We start from the raw sequence: 19,437 nt of genomic DNA on the forward strand, positions 1-19,437 counted from the left end.
AATTGTGACGTGGCAACCCACTGTTCAATGTCTGGGTCCAATCCTGGCCACCACAAGTGGCTTCTAGCTAGACTTTTCATTCTCACTATCCCTGGATGACCCTTGTGAAGAATTTCCATTACTCTTTTTCTTAGGACTGGGGGAATAACCACTATTTCCCCTTAGGATTGATAGTTCCAATTGTGTTGGAGTGCTCTATTCAAGATTGATTTGTAGTCGGCGCACACTCTTATTGACCCATCTGGCTTAAGGGGGGTCATGATAGGGGTCTCCCAGGGCACATAATCTACTGGAACTAGGATTCCTTGGCCTATAAGTTTGTCTACTTGGGCGTCGAGCTTCGGGAGGAGTGGCAGGGGCACTCTGTAGGGTTTCAGTCTCAGTAGGGTTATTGTCGGGTCTAGGTTAAGATATTGGGGGCCCTTTGTACGTTCCCAACCCAGCAACGAAAATGTCTGGAAATTCCTTAAAGTTGGTACTGTTGACTTCCTGTATCTTATGGAGCCCCATTACCCTTATATACAACGGTCTCTTCCATTCCATCCCCAATAGTGTATTTCTAGTCCCATCAACCACAACCAATGACAACGTTAATACCTTATTCTTAAAAGTTATTGGTACCCCACTCTCCCTAATACCGGAATCCCATTTCCCTGGAAGTCCCGTATAATTGTGGAAATAGGATCTAATTGTTCTCTTTTTAAGTTTGGTATATACAGGGGGTGGACAATAAAATGGAAACACCTTGCAGCTCTTCCGTAGAATCCAGATTTGTGAAGCTCCCTTCGAACAGTTTTTGTGGAAACTGGGTTCTGTACATGTCTATTGAGCTCTGCAGTGATTTTAGGAGCTGCAGTCTAACAATTCGCTTTAGAGTCCGACGGTCTCTCTCAGACAACTTCGACCAGACCTGTGCTTAGCTGAGGACGTTTTCCCTTCTCTTTCAAAAGCAGCCAATACTTTTGAGACATTACCTCTTGAAATGCCAAACATTCGGGCACTTTCTGTTACACTAGGCCTGCCATTTGAGCACCAACCATTTGGTCTGAGAGGTCTGCCATTTCTAGAAGGTTATAACCAATTTCCTTAAATTTCTGTAAAAAAAAAAGGTAGTTTTAAAAAACATATCAAATAACAGAATTTTTTAAAAAATTCAAATATGTCAAGTTTTGATTGATTTGAACATGTTCAAACATTATGATGCCATTTTTTTGTCCACCCCTGTATATTTTTAGTTTGTGCCAGGGCATGATGCTGTATCTGTATGTCGTGTTTTTCAGTGTGGCCCATGAAACAGAATTTACTGGGTCTGGATCTGTTAATGTCTATGCCAGATCATAGATATGTGAGCCGCAGTGATTTAAGAAGTTGGCCCTTTGCCTATTGCTTTCGGCATTCTGAAGACCGGATATATCAAATTTCTCCATATACGTTTGCCAGCTGCCCTTCTCTGGATCGAAGAATTCAGGGGCTTTTGCGACCAATGAGGCTTCCATTGTTCTTTGTGCGTTGGTTCTCATCTCTCGTTGCCAGTTGTTAGATCAGAATAAGGCAATAGACACGTTGTAGCCTGATTCGTTTTATTAGGAATTGGCTGTAATGGTAACAAACTTACAACAGAACAAAAATGGTGCAGTGAAGTAAAAAGATGAAGGCACGCGGCTGTGTTGTCCTTTTTAAATTTTTTTCCTGTGGAGGCGTGGCTTGACAGCCCCTTGAATTTTCTGGCCGCGGCTTACCCAGTCTGTGGCCGGTATGCAAATCCAGTGTATCTACATAAAATTGGACTTGATCACCTTCTTTCAGAAGGAGTTTAGTGGCATCTTTTATTTTATTGAAAGCCAAAAGGTTTTATGATTAGCACAGTCCTCATATAAACCCCTTCCTCATAATATGAACTCACGGTTCTGAAACATGAAGCAAATCCATTTGTTCTTTAAAGACTTGAAGACAAAGATTCCATTGCTTCTTATTGTTCCTTCTCCTGGCTCAGGTGTCTGCAACCTTAAACACTCCTTCTCATCTCTCTCTTCTTTTTCTCTCTCCCTCTCTCCTTCCCCCTTTCCTTCCTCCCATCTCTTTCTTTTTTCTCTCCCTCTATTTCCCTCTCTCCCTCTCTCCCCCTCATCCTTCTCTCCCTCTTCATTTCTCTCTTTCTTTCTCTCAGTCTCCTCCCCCCAATCTCTGTGTCTGTTCTCACTCTCTCAAAAAGACATGCATGTTTGCCTTGGGGATTGTTGAATGGGAGTGTGTGCATGAGAGGAAGAGGAGGAGGAGATGGGAAGCCTCTGCTGTTCATTCCTCAGCAAACTTGGATTTCTAAAAGGAAGAAAGAAAAATGGGTAGTGAAAAGAACACAAGGTTTCTGAGTGAGCAAGAAAGAGCGACACACACACACACGGATGAGCGTCTTTGGTGAATCTGTCTCTTTATAATAATAATAATTAATAATAATTTATTAGATTTGTATGCCGCCCCTCTCCGAAGAGACTTTATCCTCTACTCTCTCTGCCTGACTGGTGGGAAATGGTGGGCAGCTATAACCGGATCTTCTATCAGCCTCAGAGAGAGAGGGAGAGGAAGAGGGGAGAGAGAGAGAGAGAGAGAGAGTTGCCAGGGATGTTTGTGGCAGGGAAAGAGCTCCCAAAGGAGGAGGGGATCCAGTCTCCCTTATTGTTAAGCATGCTAGCTTTCGCTGTGCAAGGCACTTGAAGAACAATAGGCAGGCACAGAAGCTGGTGCTTGCCCGCAACTCTTTGGACTCTTCCAGACCCAGCTTGGTTGGGTGGGGGAAGCAGCCCTGACGCCTCTGCTCCCCCCTCAGGGCCCCAGACATCGCTGCTCGGGGAAGGCAAGGAAAAGAAAGGGATAATTGAGTGTGTCTCCCTCTCCTGTCATTTGCGGGCACTGCGATGAGCTTTACAAGCCCTGTGGGCTGGAAGATGAAGCTGATGGCACTCACTCTCTCCCCCAGCCCACATCTTCACCCAAACTCTCCACAGAACAGCATCTGGGGCAGCCAGGGATCACATGATTGCACTGCCAGCATCGCCTCATCAGCTGTCCCTCACCCGCCCACCCGTGCCTTTCAGCTTTATCTTAGCAGGGAGCAGACCCCCATGAGCTGGAAGATAACAGCAATGGCAGAATGGAGGCGGGGCTTAACCACTACTGTGGGTGGGCCAGATAGAATGTGTGGGTAGGCAATATCTGTCCCACGGGCCATAGTCTTGTAAGTGTGCTTTGTACGTTTTGGCCTCCAGCCCCCTAATCATTTTTATTGCTCTTCTCTGAACTCTTTCCAGAGTCGCGACATCTTTTTTGTATTGTAGTGGCCAGAATTGGATGCAGTATTTCAAGTGTGGTCTTACTTTGTAAGGCAGTACAAGGATTACATTAATAAAGGGACAGAATCAAGATCCCACGACACTCTGGTACTAGTATCAGATCTGAATACTGATAGAGATCCAGATCAGATACATTTCCTAACATTGAGCAACTGAAGATTATTGGAAAAATATTGTGGGTGATTTTCAGTTTAGTTTGCACACAGTAAATTCCAGGCAATCTCTTTACAGTGATCCCCCGGGTATTGCGAGCCCGATCATTGCGAAATGGCTATATGGCGATTTTTGAACCCAGAAGTAAAAACACCATCTGCGCATGCGCGCCCTTTTTTTCTATGGGCACGCATGCGTAGATGGCGTCAGGCAGATCAGCTGCTGGGCGGCTTCCCTGGGTCTTCTCCCTCTTTCTGGCGGGAGGGCGAAGCCCCCCCAGCACCCGTTCGCCCGCCCTTCGCCCGGCCACCCGCCCTTCGCCGCTCGCCCGCCCTTCGCCCGGCCACCCGCCCTTCACCCGCCCTTCGCCCGGCTCGCCCGCCGTTCGCCGCTCGCCCGCCCTTCGCCCGGCCACCCGCCATTCGCCCGCCCTTCGCCCGGCTCGCCCGCCGTTCGCCGCTCGCCCACCCTTCGCCCAGCCACCCGCCGTTCGCTCGCTGCTCGCCCGGCCACCCGGGTTCGTTTGGCTTTGGGACATGCCGGCGGCGGCGTTTTAAAACAGCCGCGCGGCTTCCCAACTGAGTCCCGAAGTCAAAGGCGAACTTCGGGACTCAGTTGGGAAGCCGTGCGGCTGTTTTAAAACGTCGCCGCCGGCATGTCCCGAAGCCAAACGAACCCGGGTGGCCGGGCGAGCAGCGAGCGGACGGCGGGTGGCCGCCGAAGGGCGGGCGAGCGGCGGGCGCTGTAGCAGCGAGGAGTTTGCGTGGGTGGGGGGGAAACCCCAATCTTCGGCTCCTCGCTGCTGGGAAGTAAAAACACCATCTGCGCATGCGCAGATGGTGTTTTTACTTCCGCAGCGCTACTTCACGCAAAACCGATCATTGCGAGGGGTCCTGGAACGGAACCCTCGCAATGATCGGGGGATCACTCAGTGATCCCTCGAGTTTCGCGATCTCGATCTTTGCGAAACGCTATATCGCGATTTTTCCACCCGATGACGTCACTCCCTTCCTTTCTCATCTTTCTTTCTCTCTCTCTTTCTCTATCTTGCTTCTTCCTCTCTCACACTCTCTTCCTCCCTCTCTCATCTCTTTCTTTCCTTCTCTCTCTTTCTCTATCTCTCCCCCTCTTGCTCTTGAGCGGCGGGCGGCACCCCGGCGTGGGCAACGGGGAAACCCCATCTTCGGCTCCTCGCTGCTACTGCGCTGCCGAGCAGATCAGCTGCGGCGGGCGGACAAGCGGACAAGCGGCGGACAAGCGGCGGGCCGGACAAGCGGCGGCCGGACAAGCGGCGGCCGGACAAGCGGCGGCCGGACAAGCGGCGGCCGGACAAGCGGAAAAGCGGCAGCCAAGCGGCGGAAAAGCGGCGGCCGGACAAGCCGAAAAGCGGCGGCGGAAAAGCGGCGGCCGGACAAGCGGCGGAAAAGCGGCGGCCAGACAAGCAGACAAGCGGCGGACAAGCGGCGGCCGGACAAGCGGACAAGTGGCAGACAAGCGGGCAGGCAGGCAGCTCCTCAGCTGCTGGGTCTTCCCAGCTGCGGATGTAAAAACACCATCTGCGCATGCGCGGCCATGGAAAAAGGGGCACGCATGCACAGATGGTGTTTTTACTTCCGCACCACTACATCCTGAAAAATCGATTATCGCGAGGGGTCTTGGAACGGAACTCTCGCGATAATAGAGGGATCACTGTATTCCTATAAACTGTCTAAAGTCATATCCATAATAGTCAGAATAACAATCCAAATATTATCAGGTACATAGTCTTTCTTACCAGTTGTCTTTGTCATAATCAACACAAACATATAATGAAAATAATGTTCTTCGGGTAATGTGCACGAATGCTCGAAGCTTGAGCAACAAGCTCTGTGAGTTAATGGCCATAATATCTAGAGATAATTTGGATCTGGTTGCCATAACTGAGACATGGTTTAAGGATTCTAATGAATGGGAAATATCCATACCAGGATATACATTGTATAGGAAGGATAGAATAGAGAGAAGGGGAGGTGGAGTAGCCATTTATATTAAGGAAAGTCTAAAAACAACACTAATTCAAAATACATGTAAAGATCTGGAGAGTCTCTGGATTAGCATGCAAAATAAAGAAGGTTCTGTCATTAGAATTGGGGTGGTCTATAGGCCTCCAGGGCAATCTGAGGACTATGACAACAAAATGGTGGATGAAATTACCCATATGGCAGTCAAGGGAGATATTGTGGTTATGGGTGATTTCAACATGCAAGGTAGGAGCCCCTTTGGGGTGGCGGCGGCGCGGCGTTGGTAATTGGAATTTGGAAACGAGGCTTTTGGGCGGCAGGGCGTTCGCCTCATCCGGGCCCTGGCCGGCACGCGCGGCATGAGTTGGGCGTCCCTGCTTTCCACCACCACCCATAGGCATATCTGCTGCTATACTTGATGCAGTGTTCCCTGTAGGCTGTGCGCGTGAGCGCGCGCGCACCCCAAAATACTGCCCCGCATGCCCTTTTCCATGGGCATGCAGTCCCCATCCCCCTGCCAGCCCGCGGGGGGCGGGGGCGGGGAGGCACCGGCAGTAGAAGGCGCTGCCCCCGTCTGATCCGCTCCCTCTCCTCCTCTTCCTGCCTGCTTCAGCCTTGCATTGCTCCACCCCGCTTTGTCCTGCCTGTCATCATCCGTTGTGTTTTTGGGGGAGAGTGGCGGGAAAGCCAGGAAAGCCGGGTTTCTTTCCTGCACCTCTTTCCGGGGGGGGGGAGTGGCCTCCTCCCCCCCCACAGGAAAGAGTTGCAAGAAAGCAGCGTGTTTAAAAGGCGCACTGCTTTCACGGAAAGCAAACCCGGCTTTCCTGGCCGGCACAGGGCTTTCCTGACGCTCTCCCCTTAAAACACAACGGAGGTCCAGGATGACAGGTGAAGCGGGGTGGAGCAACGCAAGGCTCAAGCCAAGCTGGTGGCGGAAGACCTCCGTTGTGTTTTTGGCTGAGGGGGGGCAGGAGGACCTTCCTGGCTTTCCTGGGCAGCTGGCAGCCTGGCTTGAGCCTTTTGCCGGTCAGCAAAGCCGGAGACGTGGAGAGAAAGGAAAGAGAGGGAGGAAAAGAGGAGAGGAAAGAAGGAGGGAGGGAAGGGAGAGAAAAGTGAACAAGAGGGAGAGAGGAAGGAAGGAAGAGATAAATATAAAGGGAGAGAGGGAGAAAGAGAGGGAGGGGAAGAGGGGAAGGAAGGAAAAGAGGGAGAGAAAGAGAAAAAAGTGGAAGAGAGAAGGAAAGAAAGAGAGAGAGAAAGAAAGAGAGAAGATAGGAAGGAAAAGAGAATGAGAGAGGGAAAGAAAGAGTGAGAGAGGAGAGAGGAAGGAAGAGAGTGAGAGAGAGGAAGAAAGCAAGAGAGAAAGAGAGAAAGAAAGAAAGAAAGAGATGAGAGAGGAAGGTAGATATTGAGAGAGAGGAAGAAAGTTTAAGTTTAAGTTTAATCAGATTTGTATGCCGCCCCTCTCCGGAGACTCGGGGCGGCTCACAGCAATAGCAATACAATATAAGACAAATCCAATATTTAAATTAATTTAAAAAACACCACAAATTAAAACCAATCATACACACTAGCGTACCATGCATAAATTTTATAAGCCTAGGGGGAGGGAACATGTCAATTCCCCCATGCCTGATGACAGAGGTGGGTTTTAAGGAGCTTACGAAAGGCTAGGAGGGTGGGGGCAACTCTGATATCTGGGGGGAGTTGGTTCCAAAGGGTCGGGGCCACCACAGAGAAGGCTCTTCCCCTGGGTCCCGCCAAACGACATTGTTTAGTTGACGGGACCCGGAGAAGGCCAACTCTGTGGGACCTGACTGGTCGCTGGGATTCGTGCGGCAGAAGGCGGTCCCAGAGATATTCTGGTCCAGTGCCATGAAGGGCTTTATAGGTCATAACCAACACTTTGAATTGTGACCGGAAACTGATCGGCAACCAATGCAGACTGCGGAGTGTTGGTGTGACATGGGCAAATTTAGGAAAGCCCATGATAGCTCTCGCAGCTGCATTCTGCACAATCTGAAGTTTCCGAACACTTTTCAAAGGTAGCCCCATGTAGAGAGCATTACAGTAGTTGAGCCTCGAGGTGATGAGGGCATGAGTGACTGTGAGCAGTGACTCCCGGTCCAAATAGGGCCGCAACTGGTGCACCAGGCGAACCTGGGCAAACGCCCCCCTTGTCACAGCTGAAAGATGTTTCTCTAATGTGAGCTGTGGATCGAGGAGGACGCCCAAGTTGCGAACCCTCTCTGAGGGGGTTAGTGACTCCCCCCCCAGGGTGATGGACGGACAGATGGAATTGTCCTTGGGAGGCAAAAGCCACAGCCACTCCGTCTTATCCGGGTTGAGCTTGAGTCTGTTGACACCCATCCAGATCCCAACAGCCTCCAGGCACCGGCACATCACTTCCACTGCTTCGCCAACTGGACAAGGGGTGGAGATGTAAAGCTGGGTATCATCTGCATACTGATGATACCTCACCCCATGCCCTTGGATGATCTCACCCAGCGGTTTCATGTAGATATTAAATAGTAGGGGGGAGAGGACCGACCCCTGAGGCACCCCACAAGGCAGTAACCTAGAGGTCGACCTCTGACCCCCCACTAACACCGACTGCGACCGACCAGAGAGGTAGGAAGAGAACCACTGAAGAACAGTGCCTCCCACTCCCAACCCCTCCAGCCGGCGCAGAAGGATACCATGGTCGATGGTATCGAAAACCGCTGAGAGGTCAAGAAGCACCAGGACAGAGGATAAACCCCTGTCCCGGGCCCGCCAGAGATCATCCATCAGCGCAACCAAAGCAGTGCTGTAGCCGGGCCTGAATCTTGACTGCTGAGGACCTAGATAATCGGCTTCTTCCAAGGACCGCTGGAGCTGGAGCGCCACCACCTTCTCAACAACCTTCCCCATAAAGAGAAGGTTGGAGACTGGTCGATAGTTATTGAGAATGGCTGGGTCCAGGGAAGGCTTCTTGAGGAGGGGGCACACAAGTGCCTCCTTGTAGGGATCCGGGAAGGACCCCCTCCCCAAAGAAGCGTTGACAATCTCCTGGACCCAGCTCCGTGTCACCTCCCTGCTGGCCGAAACCAGCCAGGAGGGACACGGATCCAGTAAACAGGTGGCGGAACTCACAGCTCCAATGGCCTTGTCCACTTCATCAGGTGTCACCAGATCAAACTCTTCCCAGACAGGTGGACAAATACGTGCCCCAGTCACCTCAACTGACTCGTTGTCAGTCAACTCTGTATTCCAATTAGAGTCGAGGTCCGCTCGGATCCGAGCGATTTTATCAGCAAAAAACGTGTTAAAATCCTCGGCACTACTCTGCAAGGGCTCCCCAACTCCCCCCTGATTAAGAAGGGAGCAGGTCACCCTAAACAGAGCGGCCGGGCGGGATTCCGCTGATGCAATCAAGGCGGAATGATATGCGCATCTTGCCGCCTTGAGCACCACTTTGTAAGTCTTAACATGTGCTCTTACAAGTATTCGATCGGATTCGGACTTACTCTTCCTCCATCGCTTCTCTAGACGTCTCTTCTGGCGTTTCAACTCCCGGAGCTCCTCATTGAACCATGGAGCTCTACAGGGTCTAGTGCCGCGGAGAGGTCGCAACGGCGCAATTCGGTCAAGAGCCTCCGCTGCAGCCTTGTTCCAGGCCTCAGCCAGAGACTCTGCCGAACTGTGTACGAATGTATCTGGAATAATCCCAAGCGCCTTCTGAAAGCCCTCTGGATCCATCAGGCATCTGGGGTGGAACAGCTTAATTAAGAAAGCAAGATAGAGAAAGAGAAAGAAAGAAAGAAAGAGAGATGAGAGAGGAAGGAAGAGAGTGAGAGAGGAAGAAAGCAAGATAGAGAAAGAGAAAGAGAAAGAAAGAAAGAGATGAGAGAGGAAGGAAGAGAGAGAGAGGAAGAAAGCAAGATAGAGAAAGAGAAAGAAAGAGATGAGAGGAAGGAAGAGAGAGAGAAATGATAGAATAAAGGGGAGAAAAAAAGAGAAATGAGAAAATGATTGAGGCAGAGAATGACAGGAAAGAGAGCGGTGACTCTTGATTTAAAACATATGGTAAAAGCACTTAAATAATAACAGAAAAAACCCCCAGCCCTCACCTGTTTTTATTAATAGTTTTGCTGGTTGTTTTAGTTTTAATAGTAATGGATTTTGGCTTTTTTTAATTATTAATTTCTTTTAATAAAAATGAAGGGATTTATTTATTTATTTATTGACATATTGACATATTGACATATTGATATATTGATATATTGATATATTGATATATTGATATATATATGCCGCCCAGTCCCAAGTTTTTTCTTATTTCCAGATTGCATTTCCTCTTGGTGAGGTTCCGCCCATTGCTTCTTGTACTACCTTCAGGTGGCATGGAGAATAAATAGATGCCATCTGCTCTGTGGCAGCCCTTTAAAGATTGGGAAACTACTATTATATTCCCCCTCAGTTTTCTATTTGTTGAGCTAAACATACTCGTTCTCTTAGCCCTTGGTCATAGGATTTAGCCTCTAGGCCAGGGGTGTCAAACTCAATTTCATTGAGGGCCACATCAGGGCTGTGTTTGACCTCAGAGGGCCGGGGGAGGCCCTGCCCAGGGTGTGTGGCCATGGTGGCATTGCACGGTATTTGGGGGCAGTAGTTTTAAAATGGCGGGGTGGGGGCAGACACTTAGGCTGTATGGGGTCCCAAAATTCCTGATTGCAGCCCTGAGTATAATAGTAAACTAGATGGACCATCAGTCTTCTATGTTTCTATGTTTCTAAGATATCAAGCCTAAACACATTTTAGCTGATATACATAACTACAAACAGTGAATAGCCATTAACAGTGAGTAGCCAGACAAAGAAAAACAGAGAGGGTGACTCAGAGAAATAAGCTATAATCTCTAGCTCCCTCTTGTGGCAGTCTGCAATATCTGCAGTCAATATATTGCCAATCCAACAGTTATGGACAGCGTCCTAACATACACCTTGCTTGTGTAAATAATCAGCTATGGAATAGCAGGCAAGGAAAAATAGTAAGAGATGTCATCAAAGCTTTGGAAGACTCATGAAATGGCTTTGAAGGCTCTTTACTAGTATCTGGGCATATCTCTGCACATCACATTTTTGCTGCTTGAACTGAAACCTTTTTGGTTTTCTTCCTAGCCTTACTAGTGCTTCATGAAATTCATTGTTCCACAAATGTGCCAAGATCAAATGAACTTCTCACACTTAGTTGCCAACTTCATTCTTATTTTCCGGAAACTCTGGAAGTCTGTTGGAATAATGACGATGGAATTCTAGAGAGTTCCTTTTCAACTTCACCCACAAAAGGTGATGATGGGCTTTACTCTTGTATCAGCAAGATCAACTATTGTCCTCAAGTGAAAGATTCTGGAAAGAGGTTCATCTGCAGAGCTAAGCTTGAAGGATCACAGGTATACAAAGAATCTTCGTGGCAGATGAATTCTGTGGGTAAGTGGAGCATAAAAACTACAATTTTGTTATTATCCTATATTGTATATTGCATATTTTTACTCTTAAGGGCTAAGGCAGTGATGGTGAACCTATGGCACGGGTGCCACAGATGGCACACGGAGCAATATCTGCTAGCACGTGAGCCATTGCCCTAGCTCAGCTCCAACATGCATGTATGTCCCGGCTAGCTGATTTTTGGCTCACACAGGCTCTGGGAGGGCATTTTTGGCTTCCAAAGGGCCTCCAGGGGGTGGGGGTGGGGTTTTTTTGGAGCATGGGAGGGCAAAACCCGAGTTTACTAGGTCCACCAGAAGTTGGGAAACAGAGCGTTTCCAGTCTCCAAAGGACCTCCGGGGGCTGGGGGAAGCTGTTTTTGCCCCACGCATTGAATTATGGGTATGGGCACTCGGGCATGCACGCTAGCACACACACATGCTCTTTTGGCATCCGAGGAAAACCAGGTTTGCCATCACTGGGCTAAGGTATAGGGTAGTTCAAGTAAAGTGCTGCTCCTTTTTGCAAAAATAAATAAATAAATAATCCTGTTCCTGATATAATTCCACTCTTTTAACAACTGATACTTCTAAACTTTTACTGCTGCTGTACTTTAATAGTCACAATCCCTTCAATCCCTTATATTTTACCTTGTTGCTCTGTCTTTCAATTATTCTCTTCCTACATTGCCACAAGGTTTGAATTCAATTAAATTTTTCTTTCTCAGAATAATATTCCCTACATCTAAGTAAGAATAAGACTCCTCTTACAATATATGTGTAAAAAATACATCTATCAATATTTAGGTTACAAAATTCCTTCCTTCCTTCCTTCCTTTCCCCCTATACAATTGGGCAGATGTTAGATTTCTGAAAGCTATAAACACCCACAGCAGAATTCTGAGCTATCACAAGGACCTACCTGGTAATAGAAGGGAAAGACATACATTCTCTCAAGATAGTGTTTGACTTTGGTATCTGAAATCAACTCAATTCTTTCATGCAATATTCTTCTGAAGCAGAAAGAGATATTACTGAGCAGGTTATTTTTTATGACTTATGGTGTGACTTTACTTCATTTGCCACTGCCAAATAGCTAGAATTTGGATGTGCAAAATGGGCAAATATATGCTAATAACATTAGTTGCATCTATATGCAGATTACAGGATCTCCTTTTTTAAAGTGTGTACATGTCCTCTTTCTGCAATGTTCCATAAATAACCAAAAATCTAATTCCTCACCAAATTAGAAATTTTCATCTGATATTATTTTATCATTGAGGCCATTTTCTATTTCATTTTTTTTCACCAGATTATATTCATTTGACACTTTATTGTGTTTGCATGATGACTTTAACACAGTTGTGTAAGCTAAACAGTTATGTGGAAAGAGAAGTTTGTGCTTTGACTTCACATCTCTGTATTGAATACTAACTCTGTCATTTGCTGTTGTGTTTTATTTACAGTTCTGACCCCCAAAATTTACAAAATTGAATGTAAGCCCCCTGTACCTGAGTGTGGGAAACCCCTCACACTGAGATGCTTATTGACAGAATACCATCCACCTGAGTGTGACATTTGTTGGACAAAGGGCTTTGAAAAGCTCACGGATGCTACAATTAAAACAGAGCCACCACAGTTGGACAGAGTATCAAAGTGGTACTCCAGGGCAAGTGAAATAACCTTTACACCCAGTGCAGAAGACCATGAAATGGACTTCTTTGTTGAAATACATCATTGCAACATAATTTTACGGAATGGGTATACAGTCCTGCTGAAAGGTGATTGCTATCATTGTTTCAAATAATCTATGTCCCTTGTAGTATCTATGGATATTCTCAGTCATCTAGGTCATGGTTGTCCAAAAGGTACTTTTTTCAACAGGCAACTGGGCTTTCTGGTTTTTCTTTGAACACATTTTGTTTTTCATTCAAGAAGCTTCTTCACTTCTGACAGGATGCTTGGAAATGGATTTATACTCCTTGCAGACAGTGGATTGTTAAGGTCACCTGGAGGTTTATCTGTATCATCAGAGTCACCTGACTGGTGCAAATAGGTGTGGAGCTGCCTTGGAACTGTTGAAATAACTTTGTTGTAGAAAGGAGATAGATGATGTCATATCCATCCCCCTCTGTCGAGAGAGGGCTGTTCAGTAAATAGCCTTTTTAAGTCTTCTTTCAAACTAGTGTTCCTCTCTGTCCAAAATATGTTGTCTTCAAATGAATGGCCTGTGTCTTTTAAATGCAGATGGACTGCTGAATCTAGTCCTGGTGTGTTTGTTCTCTTATGTTGTGCCATGCGTTTATGAAGTGTTTGTTTTGTTTCCCCAATGTACAACAACCACTTGTATAACTAAATCTTCTGTGCACAAAATCCAACCGTGCCTTCTGCAACTTCATAAATAACAAACTCAAGGACTTGAGATCCTTCCCATCATTAAAAAGACTGAACAACAAAGAATGCTACGATAAAACAGTCAAAGTTAACCTCTTCAACATGTTCTTTGGCTCAGTCTTTGTAAACAGCAACGGTTCATGCCCCAAATTCCCTGATGATTTAACCCAAATAGACTTCACTGAAGACAACATTGAAAAAGCATTGTGCAGCGTAAAACCTTCTCTGTCAATCGGACCTGATGCATTATGTGTATACTTCCTAAAAAAGCTCTTCATAGCCATAGGTGAACCACTAAGCATAATCTTTGAAAAATCTAATAGGACCTGTTCCAGTATTGGGTTCCTACCTGGACATGTGTGTGTAGTTTCAGTAGCAAAAATGGAGCTGCGCGCCCAGCTCCAGATGACCGGTGGGCGGGCACTTGCATCGGAGCAAGATTTGGCTTCTGTATATGCGCAGGAAGCAAAATTTTGTGAGAAGATGCATGACTACGAGAGATTTTGGTGATTTTTGGCAATATTTGCACAGAAGCAAAAAAATTGCTGAAATCATATGTGCCCATGTGTCTTCTCGCAAGATTTGCTAACTGTGCATGCTCAGAAGCCAAATCCCGCTCTGATGTGTGTGTGCACGCCTGTAACCCAGAACTGCATGCACATCAGCACCACTAGTAGAAGTAAGTTGCAACCCCCACCTGACCAATTCCCTACCAAACTTATGGTCACTAGCCATGGTCATCCCCATCTTCAAAAAGGGAGATCCCAGTCTAGTAGAAAACTACAGACCAATATCTCTATGCTGCATCGCATGCAAAGTCATGGAATCAATCATAAACCAATCCATTACCCTCCACCTAGAAACAACAACCTACTTTCAAACAAGCAATTCAGTTTCAGGAAAAAATTATCCTGCAATCTGCAACTACTACACTGCAAAAACATATGGACCTCAAAACCTGACCAGGACAAAACCATAGACGCAATTTACATAGACTTCTGTAAAGCCTTCGATTCAGTAGTTCATGATAAACTACTTCTGAAACTGAAATCCTGTGGCATCTTTGGACCCCTATATGACTGGATTACTGTGTTCCTGTCAAACAGATGACAAGTGGTTAAAATAGGGAGCACCCTATCTAATCCCATTCCTGTTAACAGTGGTATACCCCAAGGCAGCGTAATATGACCAACCATGACCTAGATGACTGTGAATCTCCATAGACAGTTGTTAAGGTAGTAACCTGATTGTTAAATCTGGATTTCCCATTAACTTTACTTGTCAAAAGGTCACAAAAACTGATCACATCACACTGGGATTCTGCAACTGTCATAAATAGGAACCAGTTGTCAAGATAGATAGATGACAGAGAGCAATAGCAATAGCACGTGGACAGTTATACTGCTTTACAGTGCTTTATAGCCCTCTCTTAAGTGATTTACAGAGTCAGCATATTGCCCCCAACAATCTGGGGCCTCATTTTACTGATCTCGTAAAGATGGAAGGCTGAGTCAATTTTGAGCCTGGTGAGATTTGAACTGCCAAACTACTGGCAACAGAAGTAGCTTGCAGTACTGCAGTCTAATTTCTGTACTACCACAGCTGTAGCAAGGAAGGAAGGAAGGAAGGAAGGAAAGATGACAGATAGATAGATAGATAGATAGATAGATAGATAGATAGATAGATAGATAGATTTATCAAATAGATGATAAATAGATAAACAAACTTTATGGTATTGTTACACATATTTAACTTCTAAGTTCATATCAATATACAATAACATGCCATCTATTAATGGGTGGAAACATACCAAATAGTGAGAAGCACTGATATCTTACTGCATGACCAACATATGTACACCAGAAGCAGGGAAACAGAAATAATTGCTATTTGCCTAAATCAATTGAGAGCTGATTTCATGTATTAGCACTGTTCTATGGGAAATAGTGTTGTTAATCATTTATAACAGCACAAGTTCTGGTTGAATGATGATTCCTTCTTTGTTGCGGTAACAATATAATGTTAACAATTATTCTTATCACATTTGATGCTCTGTATATTAGGGTATTGTTTGCATTTAACAGTGATTCCTTGTCTAATGTTGATTTCTCTGTTTTGTCACATTTATAGATTTTCCCAAACTTTCAAATATTGTTATTGAACCAAGTGATGCAGATTATGGAGAACGTGTAACTTTAACTTGTGATGTCACAGATTTCAATTCTAAAAAAATTGGTACTCAGTGGTTCCTGGGAGATAATTCAAAACTGAATGGTGTAATCACAGAGGATTTAACCATGATTTGTAAAGGAAGTTACAAATTAACTTCTATATTTGAATTTAAAGCTACTGCTTCAGTTTGTGATAAGGTCATTTGTTTCAAGGTGCACCATGCAAGTTTGACAAAACCTATTACAAGAGAAGTGTATGTAAAACTTCCAGGTATGTACCATTTTTAAAAAAATTAGTTTTGTTTCTGATGTTAATTGGTGAAGCTAGGTTCCTTTTATGCTTTTTAGGCTTTATTAAAAGGAATAGAATTTTAACAGGGGAGGAGTGTAGCACAGCCTCATTTCTTATAAGCTACCTTTGAAGAGTGTTCAGAGACTTCAGCTGGTTCAAAATGCAGCGGCGTGTGTAATAACGTGTATACCAAGGTATGCCCATATTACTCCAATTTTACGCGAGCTACATTGGTTTCCAGTTGGTCTCTGAACGCAATTCAAGGTGTTGGTTATTACCTTTAAAGCCCTAAATGGCTCAGGGCCAGACTATTTATGGGACTGCCTCCTCCCTCATACCTTGCTGCGGTCAATAAGGACTCACAGAGGGGGCCTTCTCCAGGTTTCATCCTCCAAACAATGTCGGTTAGTGGGGCCTTGGTGAAGAGCCTTTTCTGTGGTAGCTCCGACCCTTTGGAATCAACTGCCCCCAGAGATCCGCACTAAGACCTGGCTTTTCTGGCATGCCTGGAATTAGGTTGATTGTAAGTATGTATGGTTTTTTATGACGTTGCCGTTTTTATTGTATTGTTGATTTTATTACTAGATTTTAACTGTTTTTTATTGCTGTGGTATTTATTTCTGCTGTTAGCCACTCTGAGTCCATTTTGGAGTGAGCAGCATATATCTATGTCTATCTGTCTGTCTGTCGGTCTTGGCATATGTGGGTTTCTTCCCGTGTATGTTTCAGAGATTCCTGGCAACGTTTCGACAAGGTCCCACTCGTCATCTTTAGGCTGATGTTTTCAGCTTTATGCTCGGGCAAATGAAGTGTGATCTGAGCTGCCATCCCTCTATAAATACTGGTGGGTGGGTGTGGAGTGCTGGCTCAGCTGCTGTAGGCTGTGTTGAAACCTCCGGGTTAGTTGGTACTGGTAACACCTTGAGTAATTGATGCAATTGATGTATGCAGATTAGTTGAAGTTTACAGATTAGGTGTGACATCCTGAGTAGTTGTGGCAGTTGGAGCCTGCAGATTAGTCAGCTGTTTTTTGATGTCTGTGGTGTAACATCCTAGGTTTTGGTTTGGTTGCAAGTTTGTGGTCTGGTCATGTGTTTATGGTATGTGTCAGTTTGCTTTGTGTGTGTGTGTCAGAGGGGGGTGCAGCAGTTGGAGGCGCTGCTGGGGTTTGGCTTCTGGGTGGTGGTTGTATTTTGTCTGTAGGGTGGGTGTGGGTTTAGGTCTGGCGAGGGTGATTGGTGGTGGTGTCCTGTGTTGTTCTGGATCTGGTGTCAGTTTTTATGGCTGGGATATGTTTGTTGATGAAGGCTAGTTTCAAGATGTCCACAGTGGCCCAGATGTGACATCTCTGGAAACAGAGATGCTCAACATCACTCTGTGAATTTGTCTCATTTTCTTTGACCCTGCCACCTGGATCCCCTGGCTTTTTATCACATGTGGAAAAATATTTATGGGATAAGATTATCTTACTTACTAGTAAGATGATAGACAACCATTTCCAACCGCAATGGCACCCAAATAATGAAACATGATGACACAACACAACCCTTGTCCTTTCATACTCAAATTGCACATCCCAATACAAACCTACATTCTCCTTCCACTGCAGATGCCTATATTACTGTATGTAATACTGTTACTGAATTTCAATGAAGTGCTGGAAACACAAAGAAAACTGTAGAATAAGCCATAACAACATGTATATGTTTGTTTTTACTTCCTGCATATTTTTTGGTGTGGTCTTATTTAGCTTTATTTTGCCTTTGTATTTTTTCTTTTTTCCACAGTTCGTATTTTAATGTTTTTAATAAAATAAAAATTGAGACATCAACAACAAAAACAACAACAAAAACGTTTGCTATGTCCATCTTAAATGGTCAGTCATAGAGAAGGTTGCAGACATGATTTCCATTCTTTGGGTTTTGTTACAAATGGTGTAGAAAGTGTCTTCACTTTATGGTTGGTAAAAATTGTGCAGTTGGTCTTATGCCAAGTTCACATGCGATCGTTCCATTATGCAAGATTCCAGAGGATCAACCCTTAAAGTGTTTTCTTAAATTAAAAATTGTTCTTTCATTAATCATATTAAGCCAAGTCCTGGAAGCATACCGTGTTTCCCCGATAGTAAGACCCCCCCGATTGTAAGACATATGGGGGGTTTCAGGGGGGTCGGCTAATATAAGTCATACCCCGAAAGTAAGACATATGTCTTACTTTCGGGGAAACACGGTACGATATGCCGGAGAGCCGGAGAAGGGGGCGTCCGGACCCCCCCACCCCCAGCAGAAGCCAAGGGGGGGGGGTTTCCTTTCAAGCGACGTTGGGCGAAAGGGCGGGCAGCCAGCAGCAGAAGGCGAGAGGTGCCTCCTTCTCCGGCTCTCCGGCAGATCGAGCGCGCGAAGAGGCACCTCTCACCTTCCGCCGCTGCTGGCCGCCCTCTTTCGCCCAGCGTCGCTTCGGAAGCCGCCGAATGCCGTCAGGGGGGCGCTTGGTGACCGCCTCTCCGTTCGCCAAGTGCCGCTCGCCAAGCACCCCCCTGACGGCGTTCGGCGGCTTCCGAAGCGACGCTGGGCGAAAGAGGGCGGCCAGCAGTGGCGGAGGTGAGAGGTGCCTCTTCTATATGCCGGAGAGCTGGAGAAGGGGGCACCTCTCGCCTTCTGCTGCTGGCCGCCCGTCCTCTTTCGCCCAGCGCCGCTTGAAAGGACCCCCCTCCCTTGGCTTCTGCTGGGGGTGGGGGGGTCCGGACGCCCCCTTCTCCGGCTCTCCGGCATATCGCAGAAGCCAAGGGGGGGGGTCCTTTCAAGCGGCGCTGGGCGAAAGAGGGCGGGCGGCCAGCAGCGGCGGAAGGTGAGAGGTGCCACTTCGCGCGCTCGATCTGCCAGAGAAGGAGAAAGAAAGAGGTCGGGTTGTGTGAAAGAGGCCGGGGTTGGGGGAAGGGGAGACGTAAGATGTGTTGTTGTTTTTTTGCAACGCCGCTCAAAAGGTGCCTTGGCTGGAAGAGTAGCTGGTTTCCAGGGCATAAACTGGCTCGCTTCCGGGGATGGTAATGTAAGACATACCCCGAAAGTAAGACATAGTGGGGCTTTTGGGGGTAAAAAGAAAGTAAGACATGGCCTTACTATCGGGGAAACACGGTATTATTTACATTGTCATTTCTGCTCCATTGTTTTTCCTTCTCATTTAGACAAACGGCCTGTTTTGTCTGAAATAAAGGTGATTCCAGATCATCAGCATATCCTCCTTGAAATTTCTATATCACAATTTGCCCCTTGTGATGTACAAGTCAGATGGTATCACGGCTGGAGACAAATATCTGAAAATATCAATCCCAAGAATATTGAGATTGGAGAAGATCACTTATGTTACTTTGTTAGTAAAGTACACTTACATCCAAAAAACCTGGGCTCTGTGAAGACAATACGATGTGAAGTTAAACATTCAACATCTATTGAAGAAAAAAGCTTAACACTAAATGAAAAGGTAGGTTGGTTAGATTCATACATAAATAGTCTATTTATTGGAGTAGTATCCAGACCAGTGACTATTTTCCAAAAACTGAATAGTCAGTTGTCTCCCAATTGTTGTAATGAACCCAAAATTCTCACTAAATAAT

The 19,437-nt window shown here is 46.1% G+C and overlaps 1 protein-coding gene across 1 annotated transcript in view; it reads left to right on the forward strand.

Moving 5' to 3' along the window:
* LOC139173949 (uncharacterized) overlaps positions 1-19,437 on the forward strand; it is a 39,599-nt gene that overhangs the window by 18,569 nt on the left and 1,593 nt on the right. Inside the window, exons 6-9 of the mRNA XM_070763924.1 lie at positions 10,663-10,971; positions 12,434-12,748; positions 15,492-15,803; positions 19,009-19,304. Coding sequence (XP_070620025.1) covers positions 10,663-10,971; positions 12,434-12,748; positions 15,492-15,803; positions 19,009-19,304 — 1,232 coding nt within the window. The remainder of the gene's footprint in view (positions 1-10,662; positions 10,972-12,433; positions 12,749-15,491; positions 15,804-19,008; positions 19,305-19,437) is intronic.

The sequence above is a fragment of the Erythrolamprus reginae genome, chromosome 1 (genome assembly GCF_031021105.1).
Source record: "Erythrolamprus reginae isolate rEryReg1 chromosome 1, rEryReg1.hap1, whole genome shotgun sequence".
Classification (NCBI taxonomy): Eukaryota; Metazoa; Chordata; class Lepidosauria; order Squamata; family Dipsadidae; genus Erythrolamprus; species Erythrolamprus reginae.